General features: G+C 46.9%; 1 protein-coding gene across 8 annotated transcripts in view; it reads right to left on the bottom strand.

Annotated features, from left to right (window-relative positions):
- LOC127580049 (caskin-2-like) overlaps positions 1-18,254 on the bottom strand; it is a 227,874-nt gene that overhangs the window by 96,210 nt on the left and 113,410 nt on the right. For all 8 annotated transcript variants that reach the window (XM_052033195.1, XM_052033194.1, XM_052033197.1 and 5 more), the window contains one exon: positions 5,906-5,957. In XM_052033195.1, the coding sequence (XP_051889155.1) occupies positions 5,906-5,957 (52 nt within the window). The remainder of the gene's footprint in view (positions 1-5,905; positions 5,958-18,254) is intronic.

Below are 18,254 nucleotides of genomic sequence, written 5' to 3'. Positions count from 1 at the left end.
AGATTCCACCGACAAGACACAACCTGACCACATCATGTGTCATTTGCTCTGGCTCATGGAGATAAGAAAACAACAGGCATATATAAAGCCCTGACTACACATCTGTAAACACTCCACCACACAGCTGGACCTAGAATTATGGAAGTTGGCAGCACAGATCAAGCCCTGTCACGTCGGTCCGATCTCTTAATTTACCTTCCATATTAGTTTGTATTTTCATTTATCAATTTTCCCCTAGAACTCTCCGCTGTTTCTAGTCAGACATGCTATGTCACAACAACTCTACCGAATTAAACAACTGCCCTCTCCGCCAACCATCCATCCCATGTTGCAGCCAGGATGTGTTACGTGAGTGTTTGCTAATCAGGAGAACATGCAGGGGATTTTCTAATGATCAGCAATGGGTTTGTGTTGGACTTAAATACCAGGCTTCCTAGCTGACTAAACAACCATTGAAATACTTTCTCTCCACTTGTCTTTATCAATTTTCCTTACAATTTTGAACAAATCCCACCAATATTTTGTAGCAGCAAACAATCTGCTGGAGGAACTCAGCAGCATCTATGGGCAGTGGGGGGGGGGGGGGGGGTAAAGCAATTGTCGACTGGTCCACCAGTCTTGATGCAGGTTTTGACCCCAGACATCAACAATTCCTTTCCTCCCACAGATGCTGCTTGACCCGCTGAGTTCCTCCAGCAGATTGTGTGCCGCTCCAGATTCCAGCATCCGCAGTCTCTTGCGTCCCCACCAGTGTTTTGTTGGCTTTCTCTGGTCTTTCCCACCTTCAAGACACCTCGAAGTGCCAGAAGGCTTGCGTGTAATGTAAATGTACAAATGAGGAGGAGTAGGCTGCTTGGCCCCTCTACCATTCAGGGAGATCATTCATACTTCCTTACAATGGGAGGAGGAGCTCTTTGGTCCATCATGTCCAGAGCACTCCCATCAGTCTCAGTCCCTCACTTTATACCCTCCAACCTGTTTTCTCTCACATGCTCAACATGGCTGATCTGACCACAGCCTCAACCCCAGCAACCTTTCACCTCCTTTGCCTATCAAGGATCTGTCCAACGATACAAAACATGCATATTAAAAAGGATCATTTGCCTACTTACTAAGATGAACATATGTGGCAACAATGTATGTTGCCACAACACTTCACAGCTGATTTGAGAATGAAAGAAAGATTTGCATTATACAGTAAAAGACCACTAATCGAGAAGTTTTCTAAAAGTGATCACTGTTGGATTCCAGGGAACTACCACGGCCAATGTGCAAGGTCCCAGATGCAACATCAATATAACTGACCAGATAATCTATTTCAGTGATATTGGAAAAGGGCTAAACACTGATGAGAGCACCAGGATGGCCTCCCATTTTGTTTTTTTGCCTTTATTTCGGCGTTTTTGTGTGTGTGTGTGTGTGTGTGTGTGTGTGTGTGTGTGTGTGTGTGTGTGTGTGTGTGTGTGTGTGTGTGTGTGTGTATGTGTGTACACACGCATGCGCATTTTTCTTTGTTTTGAAACAGCATTTACATGGAACAGTACAGCACAGGAACAGGCCCTTCGGCCCGCAATGTTGTGCCAAACACAGTGCCAAGTAATACTAAATCTCTTCTGCCTGCACATGATCCATATCCTACCATTCTCTGCATATTCATGTGCCTTTTCTAAGAGCCTCTTAAACACCTCTACCGTATCTGCCTCCAACACCACCCCCTGCAGCACATTCCGGGCACCCACCACTCTCTGTGTAAAATAAAAACCTGCCCCGCACATCTCCTTTGAATTTTTCTCCCCTCACCTTAAATGCATGCCCTCTAGTATTAGGTATTTCGACCCTGGGAGAAAGACACCGGCTGTCTCTTCTATCGATGCCTCTCAGGTCTCCTCTCATTTAGGAACAAAGAAAGGTCTGTTGTGCGCTGTTGTACTTAAGTGTCCAGCCCCTGTAGTGGTCAACAGTCCCAGAAGTGGAACTGCGGGATCATCATGCCCACTGAAGACAGGAAAGGGGCTTTGGTGTAACGTTGTTCCTGAAGGCCAGCACCACTGACAGAAATTTGCTCAGCACCGGACTGACGTGTGGGCCTGGTCCGTCGGTGTGGGACGTCTCCAGAGCCAGACTCCTGCGGCTTAGAGACCAGAGTTCCGCCAATAAGTCATGGCTGCAGGGTAGAAAAGCATGCTGGGAACTGACGGCTCCAGTGAATCGTCATGGATTGGGTGGGATAGAGGAGTAACAGTTAGCGCTGCTGCCTCACAGCTCCAGCCACCCACGTTCGATCCTCACCTCCGGTGCTGTCTGTGTGGAGTTGTAGTGCGCACATTCTCTCCGTGACCACGTGGTTGTCCTTCAGGTTCTCCGCTTCCCTCCCACATCCTAAAGACGTGCTGCTTGGTTGGTTAACTGGTCACTGTAAATTACCCTAGTGCAGGTGAGTGGTAGCAGAAATCAGGGAGGGGCGAGCAGATGGGAATGTGAGAGAGAAAACGGGCTGGAGGGAAAAAAGTGGGGGAATGGGACTGATGGGGTTGCTCCAAGCATTACATTGACTCGATGGGCTGAATGGCCTTCCTCTATGGAATATGAGAAATCTGGATACTATGATAAGCCATTCGGAAAGCTGATAGTTCAAGTTATAAATGCACACTGATACTGCGGACTTGTGTTATTGGATGCTCCTGTCATTCACGGCGTGGCCATCCACGGCTTTTCTTGCATTCCTTACAACGGAAGCTATGCCAAGCGTGCTTGGGCAAGGAAAAGAGCAGAATCCAAAACAGGTGGGCACCTCAGTGGCACTGCATTAATTGCTGTTTCCCAGCAGGACCTTCGGGCAGCTGGCTACACAGTCACGAGGCCCAGTGACCCACTGAGCTGTCAATCCATCTCTCCTCTAAGTATCAACGTGCCGGGATTCAACGTGCAGGCTTCCCGCAGGTTTGTTTGATGTTCGTCTTTACTCAGCCAGCAGGAACAGACTTGAGACTCAGCCCTAACGCTCTCAGTCAAACTGTGGACTGTGTGTTTTTAAATATTTTCGAGCCTGAGTCAGACTCCTGAGGCAAAGGTCCAGTGTGCCGACTTAGACAGTGGGCTTGCAGGCTCATCTCCCTGATAATGTCTGACAACTACCAGGTCAAACTGAGGCAGGAGGTCCAAAGCAAACCAAAAGACAGAGTGTGCGTACACAGTGACCTCAGCACCTCTTGAAGTCCTTCTACAGCCAATTAATTGTTGTAACATGGAAAATACATTTAATAGATCAGATGGCACCATTTCAAAGAGCAGCAAGAGAAATCCTTCCTTTTCCCTGTCATTACCTCTCTCTTGAACAATTTATTTTCTGATTATTATATTGCAGACTGTGGGATTGGGCTGTGCATACACTTTTCTTTCTACAATGCAACAACAGCACTTCAAGACTATAAGATAAGTATAAGGTGCTTTTCCTGAGATCATGATGGGCACTAAATAAACATCTGTCTCATTTTTTTTTTCCCCTTTGACCAGGCAAATCAGAGTAAAGAGCAGTGAACTGCAGCCTGCAGAGAGCCCCGCAACCAGGCAGAAGGTCCGGAGGCAGACAGGGAGCAAGGGTAGGAGGAGCCTCTTGAAGCATCAGCACTTAGAACATAGAACAATTACAGCACAATTCAGGCCCTTCGGCCCACAAAGCTGTGCTGAACATGTCCCTACCCTAGAAATTACTAGGCTTACCCATAGCCCTCTATTTTACTCAGCTCCATGTACCTATCCTCTTAAACGACCCCATCGTATCCACCTCCACCACTGTTGCCAGCAGCCCATTCCACACACTCACCACTCTCTGAGTAAAAAACTTACCCCTGACATCTCCTCTATATCTACTCCCCAGCACCTTAAACCTGTGTCCTCTTGTGGCCACCAATTCAGCCCTGGGGAAAAGCCTCTGACTATCTACCCTATCAATACCTCTCATCATCTTATACACCTTGCCTAAGACAAGGAGGCCATGGAGGCTGTTCAGTGGTCTTGGGCAATGTGAGGGAACCCATCAACTCTTGATGTGTGGAATGGGTTGGTACCTCAGTGCCCTTCACTGGGCTGATGCCCAGGGGCCTGCCAAGTGATGCAGAGGAGTCACACCCCTTTCAGTATTGTGTAGTGACTGGGCTCTCCCAACATCTATCCCATACTCCTCTGTATTCACCGACCTCAGATACCCAGCGAGTCTCATAGCTTCCCCTCAACTGCATCTCTTCATTAACTCTCAGCACCTGCCTTCCAAACCACTCCCTGGCGAAAGAATTATATCGCACGTCCTTTACTAGTGGCCCTGACATCTGTGTTTTACTGGATGATCGACACTTCCAATGTTTCTCCGAAAGCCCGCGTGGAGCATAGAACACTACAACCAAGTACAGGCCCTTCTGCCCACAACGTTGTGCCGACATTTTATCCTGCTCTAACATCGATCCAAACCCTCCCTCCCACATAGCTCCCCATTTCTCTATCATTCACGTGGTGGGAAAGAGTGGGGAAGCAACTGGGCAGGATCATCTGCACCGTGTTACTGTTGTTTACCCGAGGTCTCCTGAGGGGTGAAGGACCATCACAGAGCATAATATAATCAATGTAAAAGACACAGCCACTGCCTGCATTCCTGTCATGTTTCGTAAGGAGTGAATTAGTTGTAAAACCTTCAGGGTTGAACGTTCCCCCAAATATGCAGGCTGAGCTCATATATAGATGGCAGGCAGCTTGGCTGAGGTACTGGACAGCAAGCAGCCCTCAGGTATCCTGCCTGGTGTTTGTGAGTGCCCTCGGCACAAAGAGCTCCAGCATTCTGACCACTTCCTTCAGCTCCTGAAATGCTGCCGTGAGGTCCAAACAAATCCGAAATTGCTGGTAATAGATGGGTCAATCAGCACTGGGTGATTCATAGTCTGAGTGCCAACCTGTCTGTAGAACCTGCTTTACACCCAAACATTCTCTCTTTTCTAAAGCTCTGATGAGTGGTCACCGACCTGAAATGTTAATCTGTTTTTCTCTCTCCGCACGCACCCGGGTGTTTCCAGCATTTTCTGTTTTCAGATATTGAACCACCTGTTGTTTACTTCCAGAAGTTCTGAATTTAAGCTTTCAAAGTCGAACAGCATTCACTTTCGTCACTGATCTGTATCTTGTTTCTTTTGTAAGACTGGGTATCATCCCTCCCCCAGTTCCCAGCCACTACATCATCTGATAACATGACTGTGCCAAGATCCTAGGGGTACTGGTGACTTCAAAACAGACTTTGACAGATTTTTGAAAATCAAGAAAACAACTGCAGATACTGGAAATCTGAAATAAGACCAGAAAATGCTGGAAATACTCAGCAGGAAGTTTGTGGAAAGAGAAATGTTTCAGGTCTGAGAATATTTTTGACAGATTTTTCTTTGCCGAGAGTAATCGAAGGATATTCAGAAATGGCAATACCCCCTTACCTCCTGATGTAGATCAGCCATGATACTACACCTGCATAATAAGAACAGGCTTGATGGGCTGAATGGCCTTTCCCCCCCCCTCACTGATGTTCTTTGTTTGACCGTTTTTGTAGAAGGCAGAACCACAACTATTTCACAGCAAGAATTAAGTTCTCAGAGATTGTGTAACAGAGGACCCAGCTACTACCAACTGCTCATTGTATTTTCATGCAGATAGAATCAACAGTACAGATAGCATCAGCTTATAGCAGGCAAACATAAACTTAGAGAATGCTTTGTGAAACTTCCCCAGAAAAGGCATCCCCTCTTTAGGTAACCAGTACAGGCCACTCAATGTTAAGAATGCTCCCTGGGTTATTGCTTTATCCTATGGCTAAACCGGTTTATGGCATTGGGGTTGGCAAGTTTAATGCAAATAGGATGCTGATGGTACTCACCCATCTGAATCTTGGTAATTAACATTCAGCCTCTTTGTGGAGCCCAGGAGCTCTGCAATTGAAGAAAGAAAAGTGATTAAGACAGGAGAAGCTTAGCTCAGTTACAGAGTGAGACTTACAGACTTTGGGACACAGGGCTGGTGCTGGAAGGTGGTGCAGAGGGTAACGGATCAGCCATGTTCTTCTCGAACGGCAGGGTAGGAACAAGGGATCAAATGGTCTGCTCACTGGCTCTCAGTAACCTCTTCACTGAGCCCGTTACTGGAAACTACAGATTGGGACTTCTTGAATGAGGTGGAACAACACTGTATGCCGTTCTGCGATCTCCAGCAACAATAGAAGCCACCAAGCTGTCGTGAGTTCCAAACAAGTGGGACGGAGTTCCCTCATTTTGTGAAAACCAGCCAGCTCAGTGCTCACTCAAACCTAAATTCTGCCATTCGTGCTTTCTGTACAAATCTCTGCTCCCTCTGGGGAGATGGAGGAGGGTGGAAGGGGGCTCACGTAGATTATTTGGTACTCTATAAAATACGGTACAAATACAGGCGGCATTCTTTGGTTTCTTTACTAATCCGATTCCAGCATCTGCAATCTCTTGTGTCTCCACTTTTCACCTTCCAGCCTCTGTCTCTATCTCCACCCCCCTCCCCCCTGGCTCCATACACCCATCATCTCCCCTCTACACTCTCAGTCCTGAGGCAGGGTCTCGACCCAAAGCATCCACCATCCCTCTACCTCCACAGATGCTGTTTGACCCACTGAGTTCCTCTGGCAATATGTTTCTTGTTCTTTTGTTTCTATTGGCCTCTCAGCAGACTCTCTGTCAGCAGGGTTACTAATGGACCCTCCCCAACATGAGGAATACACTCACGTTCTAGTTGCAGGGTTGAGGAGTTGTTCCTGGTGAAAAGATACTTCAAATAAAACAGTTTGACCTCAAGCTTGGGCTGCCTAGAATGGTTGGGAATAACCCATTGCCTAATCAAACCACTTCCAACCATCACATATATTTTTGTGATTAAAGAAAATGAAAACAAAAAATGTTTTAATGCACCTGTGCTTTTTGTTTCTCTGGGGTCAAAGAGCCCAGGACAGTCTTGAATCCTGGCGATCATTACTTCCACCAGGGGAGTGTCATGCAGCAAGTCGGGGCTCTGCCTTGGGAGCGGGTCCAACAGAAGAAAGCCAAAAGGGGTGCCAGGAGGCTGGGGAGACCTGGGACGTGCTACAATGCAAATTCCTTTGGTGTGGTGGACTAGTCAGCCGGCTGCTCGCTAGTCTAGACACTGGTGATTTAGCTGTGTTTTTTGTGTTTAGTGTGAGATCAGTGCAGTGTGCACCAATTCAATCCAGTTAATCATTAGCTCTGCTTTTATTAACTATCAGCCAAAATTACACACCACAGTGAACTCACTGGAAACAAAGAGTAACTAAATCACTAGCGCCCATTTTCTGGGGTGACCATGTGTCCACCTCCAGACCAAACATCCCAGGCTGATTGTTGAATGAATTACCTGGGAACTTTGCAAGTTATCAACAAAATGCCAATAGCCTTTTCTATACAAGTCCACTATTTATCCACTACATTTGTTCCTGAGTTTGTTGAAGTGACATTAGTTCTTTAGATATCCAGTGGATTTTTGCCAGTGTTGAACTCAAACCAAAACTCCATCCCAACATCATCCTCGTCCACAATCACTCTATACATGGATGAGACCCATTCTGCGCCCTCAGATTGATGTAAGCAGGCAGCACACCGGTGCAGCAGTTAGTGTGGTTGCCTCACTGCTTGAGACCCAGATTGATCCTGACCTCCAGCGCTGTCTGAGCAGAGTTTACATGTTCTCCCTGTGACTGCGTGGGTTTCCCCAAGTGCTCTGGTTTCCTCCCACTGCCCAATCTGTGCTGACAGGTTAACTGGTTGCTGTAAGTTACCCCTGTATGTAGATTAATGGCAAAAAAAAATCAAAGGAGAGTTGATGGGCAAATGTGAGGAAAAATGAGTTACAGGGATACAGGGAAATGAGAGGGGAGGTGGGATTGATGGGAATGTCTCCCTGGGAGCTCATATGGACCTGATGGGTCAAATTCCTTCATTATCGGACCCTGCAGAACTACTTGAAGAGCAGCAGGGAACTGCTCCCAGTGCCTTGGATAATATCCATCCTTCAGTTAAAATCACTAACAAATTATCTCACTGCTTCAGGAGCTCTTGGAGCAGAGACTGTCTCACATTGCCAGGGTGCCAACACTTCATTAGCTGCAGACTGCTTTGGAATGTCATGAGGCTGTGAAAGGCACTAATTAAATACAACGCCTGACTTTACTTCCCACTCCAAATATGCAAGGATGGAATAATCCTGAGCTGTATGGGCAGGCAGCGTGGCTGGGTTAGGGAATCGGGAACAAGAATGTACACCATCCCACTCTGCACTCGTCCAACTATTTGTCCTTCACCATGGCTGACTCTTTCCTGCCGATCCCCGCTGCTGGGAAGAACGCAGCCAATACGTTTTCCTTAATCTGTCGATGGGGCCACTATCCTGGCCCTGGGCTGATCAGAGTCATGCCGAGGAGGGAATGACCTACCCATTCTGTGTGACTGAGACCCCTGGAGAAAACTATTCCAGTCGTCTCCTGTATATCTGAGGTCACTGAAAACACTGCCCTTCACAATGAGCACTGACCCACTGGTCAGTGGTGTTCCTCCAGGATTAGTGAGACAGCGCTGAAAGGCTGTGAATTAATCTCTTGCTGCCCAGACTACCACAGGCTCCTGCGAGAGGCTGCAGATTGTGACAAGAGTTCCATGCACGGTTTAATTTCAGAGTGGTGGATTACAACCAAGTGGTTCACTTGTCTGGCACTGGTAATTAAACCTTCACTTTAAAATGACATCTACCAAGGGAGTAAACTCTGTGTTAGCCTCACATAGCCTAACTTCCAGCAAGCCTTGCTTGCTCAATTACCCTGTACTTGTTGATCTCCCAATCCAGCAAGGGTCTGATTTTAAAATCCTTATCTTTGTGTTCGAATACTCACTGGGGCTTGCCTCTCCCTATCTCTATATCCTTTTGACCCTCCAAGGCCTCTGCACCACTGCAGTGTGCCTCTTGCCAGCCCCGACACACCAAGCTCCAGAAGTCCCTCCCTAAACATCCCGGTACAGCTCTTCGCCTTCAAAACACTCTTAGACATCTGTTTCATAGTCAAAGCTTACGGTCATCTGGTTCACTATCACCATACGGGGTACAGTCTCATGTTGCAGGCACGACAGTGTAGTGGTTAGCGTAATGCTATTACAGTGTCAGTGACCCGGGTTCAATTCCGGCCACTGTCTGTAAGGAGTTTGTACGTTCTCCCCGTGTCTGCGTGGGTTTCCTCCAGGTGCTCCGGTTTCCTCCCACATTCCAAAGACGTACAGGTTAGGAAGTTGTGGGCATGCTATGTTGGCGCCAGAAGCGTGGCGACACTTGTGGGCTGCCCCCAGAACACTCTACAAAAGATGCATTTCGCTGTGTGTTTCGACGTACATGTGACTAATAAAGAAATCTTATCTTGGAACATTGTCTGTATTTCCTTACAACAAAGGAAGCCATTTCTGCCCATCGAGTCTATGCCAGCTCACAGAGCAATTGCATTCCTAATTTTCGCTGCCACCTATTCTCCCCACATTCCCATCAACTTCCCTCAGATCCTATCACTCACCTACGCACTAGGAGCAACTTAGAGTGGCCAATTCACCCACTGACTCACACATCTGTGTGGAGTTTGCACATGGTCACAGAGACAACAGGCAGACTCCACACGGACAGCTCTGGAGGTCAGGATCAAACCCAGGGTCACTGGAGCTGTGAGGCAGTGGTCCTGTGAGATGTGCCACCATGCCCCCCCAAACTTTTCTCAGCCTGCAGCACCTGATATTCCCACCCAAGTACCAACTAGGCGGGAGCCACAGGAGGGAGTTCAAGACAATATGAAATTGAAAGTTGCTGAGGTGTTTCAAAAGTATAATTTTGCCAGGAAACTTCTTCCAAGGATGTCTTTGTGAACAAACTTTATGCTGGCAAAGCATGTGGTGAGAAGGCACAAACCTACCAGAGTTTAACGTGAAGGGGACAATCACCAGTGCCAGACAAGTGCACCACTAGGCACTAGGTTATAATACACCACGGCGAGAATTAAACCGCACGTGAACTCTTGTCACAACCTGCAGCCTCTCACAAGAGCCCGCGGTAGTCTGGACAGACTGCTCGGAATATTGGTGGATCAGTAAGAGATTAAGTTATAGCATTTCAACACTCCCTCACTAATCACTGAGGAACACCACTGGCTGGTCTATCAATTGTCATAATGAAAGGCAGCCTTTGTCAATACTCAGCAACCCAGTCCTGTGCCATTCTATACCGGGGTCTATGTGGTTACTAAGACAACAAGGTCATAACAGGTCATACCTCTATGCTAAGCCAGTGAATTCATAACAGCACGTTTACAGTTTCTAAACACTGGGTTGTAATAGTTATTTCTTATCTACCGAACTGCTGGTGATTTTTAATAACTTCCTCTCTGGGAACTAGTTGTAGCTATTCTGATGGCCAATCACATTCGAGAAGAAGGTTTGCAGAATCTGACAATAATTAAAAGTCACGAGTGAATTAATACCCTGACCTTTGTGCCTCAAACATAGTTAGAGATGGGAGTGGCCCTCTACGTCCTCGGAGGTTCCAGCTCAGAAGAATGGCTGCAGTAGAGTACAAATGAGCACATGAATCGGGGCAGGAGTAGACCACTCAGCCCCTCGAGCGTGTTCTATCATTCAATAAGATCATGGCCAATCTAAATGTAACCTCAGCTCCACATTCCCATCTACCCCCCGTAACCTTTCTTCCCCTTACGTACCAAGAAACTATTTATGTCTGTCTTAAAGATATTCAAAGACTCTGCTTCTGCCACCCCTTGAGAAGCCACTAACTATACCAAGGTCCTCACCCTCTGCTGATCCTCTGGGAAGAAGGGTCAGGCACAGATCTCCAACACAAACCTCCAGCTGTCCGCTGATGCTGCTTGTAAAAGAACATAAGAAAGCCATCGGGCCTGTGAGCCTGCTCCGTCATTCAATAAGATCATGGCTGATCTGGTCGTGGACTCAGTTCCACCCAACCTGCCTTTTCCTCACAACCCTTAATTCCCCTACTATGCAAAAATCTATCTAACTGTGTCTTAAATATATTTAATGAGGTAGCCTCTACTGCTTCCCTGGGCAGAGAATTCCACAGATTCACTACCCTCTGGGAAAAGCAGTTTCTCCTCATTTCCGTCCCAAATCTATTCCCCCGAATCTTGAGGCTATGTCCCCTGGTTCTAGTCTCAACTACCAGTGGAAACAACTTTCCTGCCTCTATCTTAGCTATCCCTTTCATGATTTTATATGTTTCTAAAAGATCCCCTCTCATTCTTCTGAATTCCAGCAAGTGCAGTCCCGGGTGACTCACTATCTCCTCAGAGCTCACCCCCTCATCTCCAGAATCAACCTGGTGAACCTCCTCTGTATCGCCCCAAAGCAAGTATATCTTTCCTCAAGTAAGGAGACCAGAACTGCATGCGGTACTCCAGGTGCCGCCTCACCAGAACTGTACAGTTGCAGCATAACCTCCCTGCTCTTATATTCAATCCCTCCAGCAATGAAGGCCAACATTCTATTTGCCTTCTTGATAACCTGTTGCACTTGCAAACCAACCTTTTGTGATTCATGTACAAGTACTCCCAAGCCCCTCTGCACAACAGCATGCTGCAATCTTTCACCATTTAAATAATAATCTGATTTTGTGTTTTTCCTTCCAAAGTGGATGACCTCACATTTACCAACATTGTGCTCCATCTGCCAGACCCTTGCCCACTCACTTAACCTATCTATATCTCTCTGCAGACTCTCCGCATCCTCTGCGCAATTTGCTTTTCCGCTCAATTTAGTGTCTTCAGCAAACTTAGATACGCTACACTCGGTCCCCTCTTCCAAATCATTTATGTATATTGTGAACAGTTGTGGGCCCAGCATCAACCCCTGTGGCATCCCACTCACCACTGATTGCCAACCAGAGAAACACCCATTTATCCCAACTCTCTGCCTTCTATTGGTTAACCAATCCTCTGTCCATGCTAATACATTACTCCCAACTGCATGCATCCTCATCTTATGGATAAGTCTTTTATGCGGCACCTTATCAAACACCTTCTGGAAATCCAAGTGTACAACATCCACCTGTTCCCCTCTATCCACTGCACTCATTATATCCTCAAAGAACTCCAGAAAGTTTGTCAAACAGGACCTGCCCTTCCTGAATCCATGCTGTGTCTGCCTGATGGAACCACTTCTATCCAGATGACTTGCTATTTCTTCCTTAATGATAGCTTCAAGCATTTTCCCAACTACAGACGTTAATCTAACTGGCCTATAGTTACCTGCCTTTTGGCTACATCCTTTTTTAAACAGTGATGTGACGCTGGGACCTGCCCAGAGTCCAGAGAATTTTGGTAAATTGCCACAAACGCCTCTACTATAATTTCCGCCATTTCTTTCAGTACCCTGGGATGCATCCTATCAGGACCAGGGGACTTGTCTACCTATAGGCCCACTAGTTTGTTCCTCACTACCTCCTTAGTGACAGCGATTATATCGAGGTCCTCACCTCCCATCACATCCACAACTTCTCTTTTTGGCACGTTAGACATGTCCTCCACTGTGAAGACAGACACAAAATAGTCACTCAAGGCCTCGGCCATTTTCACAGTTCCCCATCTCATCTTCCAAGGGATGTACGTTCACATTAGCCACCCTTTTCTGCTTTATATAACTATAAAAACTTTTACCATCTGTTTTTATATTTTGTGCTAGTTTACTTTCATAATCTATCTTCCCTTTCCTTATTGCTTGCTTAGTGGTTCTTTGTTGCTTTTTAAAGTTTTCCCAATCTTCGAGTTTCCCACTACTCTTAGTGACTTTGTACGTATGAGCTTTTAGTTTGATGCCTTCTTTTATTTCCTTAGTTATCCAAGGCTGGCTCTCTCCACCCTTACTGTCCTTGCTTTTAACTGGAATATACTTTTGTTGAGCATCGTAGGCATAATAGACCGGTTTTAGATCGAACTATTACACCCTCCATTTGTATGAGAACTTCAATCACACCATGATCACTCTTTCCAAGAGGATCCCAATCTATAAGATCATTAATTTTACCTGTTTCATTGCACAGGAACAGACCTAAGATAGCATTTTCCCTCGTAGGTTCATTAACATGCTGTTCAAGAAAGCTATCGCGGATGCATTCTATGAAGCCCTCCTCAAGACTGCCTCGACCAATTTGATTCACCCAGTCTATGTGAAAGTTAATATCCCCCATGACAACTGCCGTTCCATTCTTACATGCATCAGATATTTCTTGGTTTATTGCCTGTGCCACTGTAATGTTATTATTCGGGGGCCTACAGACAAGTCCTACCAGTGATTTTTTTCCCTTTACTATTCCTAATCTCTACCCTGATAGACTCAACATTCTGCTCCCTAGGTCGCATATCGTCTCTCACTGTCGTCCTGATCTCATTCTTAGTTAAGAGCGTTATCCCACCTCCCTTACCTTCCTGCCTATCCTTCCATATTACCTGATACCCTTGGATATTTAATTCCCACTCATCTCCACCTACAACCACGTTTCTGTAATGGCCACTAAATCATAACTCTTTGTACTGATTTCACTGACCTTGTTTCAAATACTTTAGGCATTCAGATAAGGTGTCCTTACACTCATTGTCCTTTTAGAGTCTAGTAACCTTTGTGTCCTTTGCGTCTGACTTTTCTGTCCTCCACTCTTACTCTTCTCTTTTCTAACTTTTGCTCTGGTCTACATGGATTCCCATCCCCCTGCCATTTGCTCCCAACTCTGATAGGGCACTTTCCTGGAACATTGTCATAAATCCTCCTACCCCAACCCACCCAATCCGTATGAGCTACCAATACCCATGTACACCAAAACACGGCAATGCCGGGGATTACTAACATGCTCGTGCAGAACCTAGTGTTGGGGCAGGCACGGTAGTGTAGCAGTTAGCATAACGCTATTATAGCGCCAGCGACCCGGGTTCAATTCCCGCCGCTGTCTGTAAGGAGTTTGTATGTTCTCCCCGTGTCTGCGTGGGTTTCCTCCGGGTGCTCCGGTTTCCTCCCACATTCCAAAGACGTACGGGTTAGAAAGGTGTGGGCATGCTATGTTGGCGCCAGAAGCATGGCAACACTTGCAGGCTGCCCCCAGAACGCTCTACACAAAAGATGCATTTCACTGTGTTTCGATGTACGTAACTAAAAAAGATATCTTATCTTAAAGCATTTATAAGCACAGACTGAATACTCACTGCCATCCAGTGCACTCTCTCCCAGTTTACATACTGCCAAGCTGTACCCTCCCTAGTTAAGCACTGCCATCTGTGCCCCCATTTACAGTGTCATCCTCTGTACTCCACATTTATACACTGCCACCCAGCATTACCCCCCACTGACATCCCCTCCTTCCTTCCCCATCTCCATCATTTACACACTCCATCCAATGCGTGCCCCCTCGTTAATACACTGCCGTCCCACACATCTCATCGAGGTGTCTCACACTACAAACCAGACCTGAGGCTGTGAATACTGCGAACAGGCACTGGATGCCTGTCTTTAACACTGTGCCAGTTACATTTACTGATGTACATGGACGAACATGGGAACAAGAGACCAGTCAGCCCCTCAACAGGATAATGGTTGACGAGTATATCAACACTACATACTCACCCTTGATCCAGGTCTCTGTAAAACAAAATCAAAGTACATACCTCATCTCTAGAAGACCTGCATTTCGTTCATCACTGAACGATGAGGGATATTTAGTTAAGTCACTTCAACAACGATTTTAAATGAGCTATGAATGCTTTAATAATGTTTTAAAATGAGCAGTGTCTTTTTGTTACTGATTTTAAAGCTGCAGGGTGCCTTTGAGAAATCTCAGAGTCCTGAGAGAACAGTTTGTGAACCAGATGACGGTCTGCAGGCAGCAGCAGAAGATAAGAAACGTTAAAAGCTTCAGAGCACTGGTGGGGAGGGACACGGAGAGAGGAAGTAGGGGAGGGATTGAGCGGTTCAGCGGATGATGAGCCCAGCTAGGAGAGGTGGCCGCAGATGGCTGCTTATTCAAGCCTGGTCTCCCACGCAAATGTAACCCACATTTTGAAATTTCTCTGTAACATTTCTACCATTGCTTCAGTTGCCTGTCACCACCGTTACCTCTTCTCGGTGGCAGGACCTACTGTCACCAGAACCCACCAACAGTATAAGCAATGCCAGCCTCGTGGACCAGGACTGCTGCGTTTCTCGCTTTTTCAGGGAGCATTCAGTCCCTGCCATTATAATCCCACCCTTCTCCCACACACAGAAGTATCAACTGTAAATGAGCCCCAAGAGTCTATCGTGCGGGAAGCAATGTGGAGGTGTTTGGAATGGCCTTCTGGTGCTTCATCCAAGTGCCCATTCTGCATCTATATCAATGGGCTGTTCAGCTGTGAAAGGCTTCACCACAGACCAATGTTGTTCGTCATACATGCATTTGATCAGCAGTGAAGAGATTGATCCAAGGACAAAAGAACATCAAAATTGATGCGTCCTGATTTGGGGCGTTGTGGGCTATTTTGCTTTGTCGGTGGCAACAGATTTCACGTCCCTCAGAGAGGATTGCTGTAATACGGTGTCTCAGTTGGCACCACGTTCCTCTCTGTGAGATCAAGACCCAGTCCAGAGACTTGAGCCTGCTGTTCAGACCGACGTTTCCAGTGTGGTCTCTGAGGAAATGTTGCAGCCGTTTTTCCAGTGCAGCACTGAGGGAGTGCTACACTGTTAACTGTGCTGCTTTCCAGTACATACTGAGGGAGTGCTGCATAGTTGCCAGGGCTGTCTTCCAGTGCAGCACTGAGGGAGTGCTGCATTGTTGCCAGGGCTGTCTTCCAGTGCAGCACTGAGGGAGTGCTGCATTGTTGCCAGGCTGCCTTCCAGTGCAGTACTGAAGGAACGCTGCATTGTTGGCAAGGCTGAGACATTAAATCAAACTGCAGTCTGCGCTCAGAAAGATGAAGCGAATCACCTTTTCAAGGGCGAGGGAGTTCTCACTCAGTATCATCCAATATTTAATCTTCATCCAACGTTGGTAAAATGGACTGCCCACTCATTTAATTCATCAGCCCATGCATGAGGTTGTCGGGTGCACATTTCCTGCACACTTCATTAGCTCACCCCAGATGAGGTAGTTCCGAAGGTTGTGCACAAAATTACACAACTGCACATCTTTTTCTATGATAAAGAAGAGAGAAAACCCACTTCCCCAAAACGACGCAGAGACGATCAGGGAAGAAAGTCCCGCTTTGGAACAAGGTCACTTATGGATGCATGGAAGTCTAATTCACTCTTGGATCGAAGCCTCAACATTGGCTTACCACTACCCAGCCAATACTGGCCTCCCTTCCTTCCAAGCAACCCGGCGCCCTTCAACGATAATCTGATTTAAGCACCATTGATATTAAGTAGATTATCAGGTGTCCCAGAAGACTTCATGATGAACAGCCAGGCGATTACAGAGGAGGGATCCTGGGGGAATGGTGCACTTTGAATACATTTAATTTTCTTGATTGATCTTAAATGCCAGGGTTGCTGAGGGACTTTATTCTATGCTGCAGAAGCAAGAGTTTCCTGGAAAGCAGTCCTCCCAGGATGATTACTTTGAACTTGTCGCGATATACATTTTGCACGGCAACCAATCATATCTCGGCACCAACACACCAGTGTGTGCCATCCCTATTGGACCAGTGCTCCTGCCCAGGTGATCATTGCAATCACACTGCAACACAAACTGGGCTTCTGAGCATCTCCCTGGTGTTGTTTTTAAATTATTTTCTCCCTTTCACAACTCACATTGTATTGCCATTCAGTATTATACCTACAGGAGGTTTAACAGCCCACTGGGTTGCAATCAGCAACAGCCCTATACCCCAGTGCCAGTAGACTGATGACACATGTGGGTCTGGTTCTGGGGCAACCTTCACATACACACAGTAGGAGACAGTCATGACACCATGCATCCCCTCTGCCACAAACTTCTGGTTTCATGTTCCTTTTCAGAGACCAAAATCAAGGATGGCATTCCCAGCGCAGGATGTGGACTCACTTGTTCATTACAGCACAGATAGAAGCCATTTGGCCCATCAGGCCCATGCTGACTCCCAGAACAGTATTAGTCCCATTCCCTCTCTCCATATTTCCCTATATCTCGGCAACTTATTCTCTCTCACAACAACTGCTTTTGCCATTTACTTACAAAAGTAGTGGCCTACAGCAGCCATTCGCCGGGAGTGACTTACAGTGGCCATTCACTTACAGCAGCTGAATTACCTGCCAGCACGTCCTTGAGCTGTGGAAGGAAATCAGAGCACATGCAGTGACATGGGAGACATGCAAACTCTCGACCAATAGTACCTGAGGTCAGGATTGAACTCATATTGCTGGAGTGGTGAGGTAGCAGCATTAACCGCTGCACCACCCTGTCGCCCAGTGTTGCTGCACTAAAGGAGATCTCATTTTTCAGGTGCGAAGTCTGTCCCCTCAGACAAAAATTCAAGGAGAAGAGGCAATCTACCCGGACAGAAATCTATCGCCACCAGCATCAGAACAGATTGTGTTACGAGTTGTCCGAGTGCAGTTCATTGGAGCTTGCTGCAAACAAATTGGCTGCTGTTTTCTCTATGCGGCAACAGTCCAGGCATTTCCGAAGGGCTTTACCTGGAGGGAGTTTTGGGACATCCTGAGGCTCTTTCTAAAAGTACCCATGGAGGCTCATGCTTCTCCATACAGACTCCCTGGCCTCCCGAGTGAGACAGCCAGCATTCAGTCCCGGCTACAAAAGGAGCAAGACTGAATGAGCCTTTCAGTCCACCCTGGAGTTCACTAAGGAGAGGGGGCAGGGACCTCCTTACACAAAGTTTGCTCTGTTTCAAACACTTTGTGTCGGCATTGTGAGCAGCCCACCAGCAGACAGGCTCAGCACATTCCCCCATCCTTTTCAACACAGATCTATCCCACTACTCCCCAGCTTTTGCTCCCCGCACAATAACTGGTCTTGTCATCTTTTTGCGCTCAACTTCCCCCTTTCCCCAAGTCAGGATTCCTTGGGAGAGGGGCCATTCCTCTGGATTAGTAAACAAGGACCTGTTTCAATCCGAAAGACACTTCGGTGCATTCAGAGGTGCCAGTCGGGGGTAACCCTCTTGTCTCTAGGACAGA

The sequence above is a fragment of the Pristis pectinata genome, chromosome 18, assembly GCF_009764475.1.
Source record: "Pristis pectinata isolate sPriPec2 chromosome 18, sPriPec2.1.pri, whole genome shotgun sequence".
NCBI lineage: Eukaryota > Metazoa > Chordata > Chondrichthyes > Rhinopristiformes > Pristidae > Pristis > Pristis pectinata.
The sequence above is the reverse complement of the archived record's forward strand: the minus strand, read 5'-3'. Positions and strand labels throughout refer to the sequence as shown.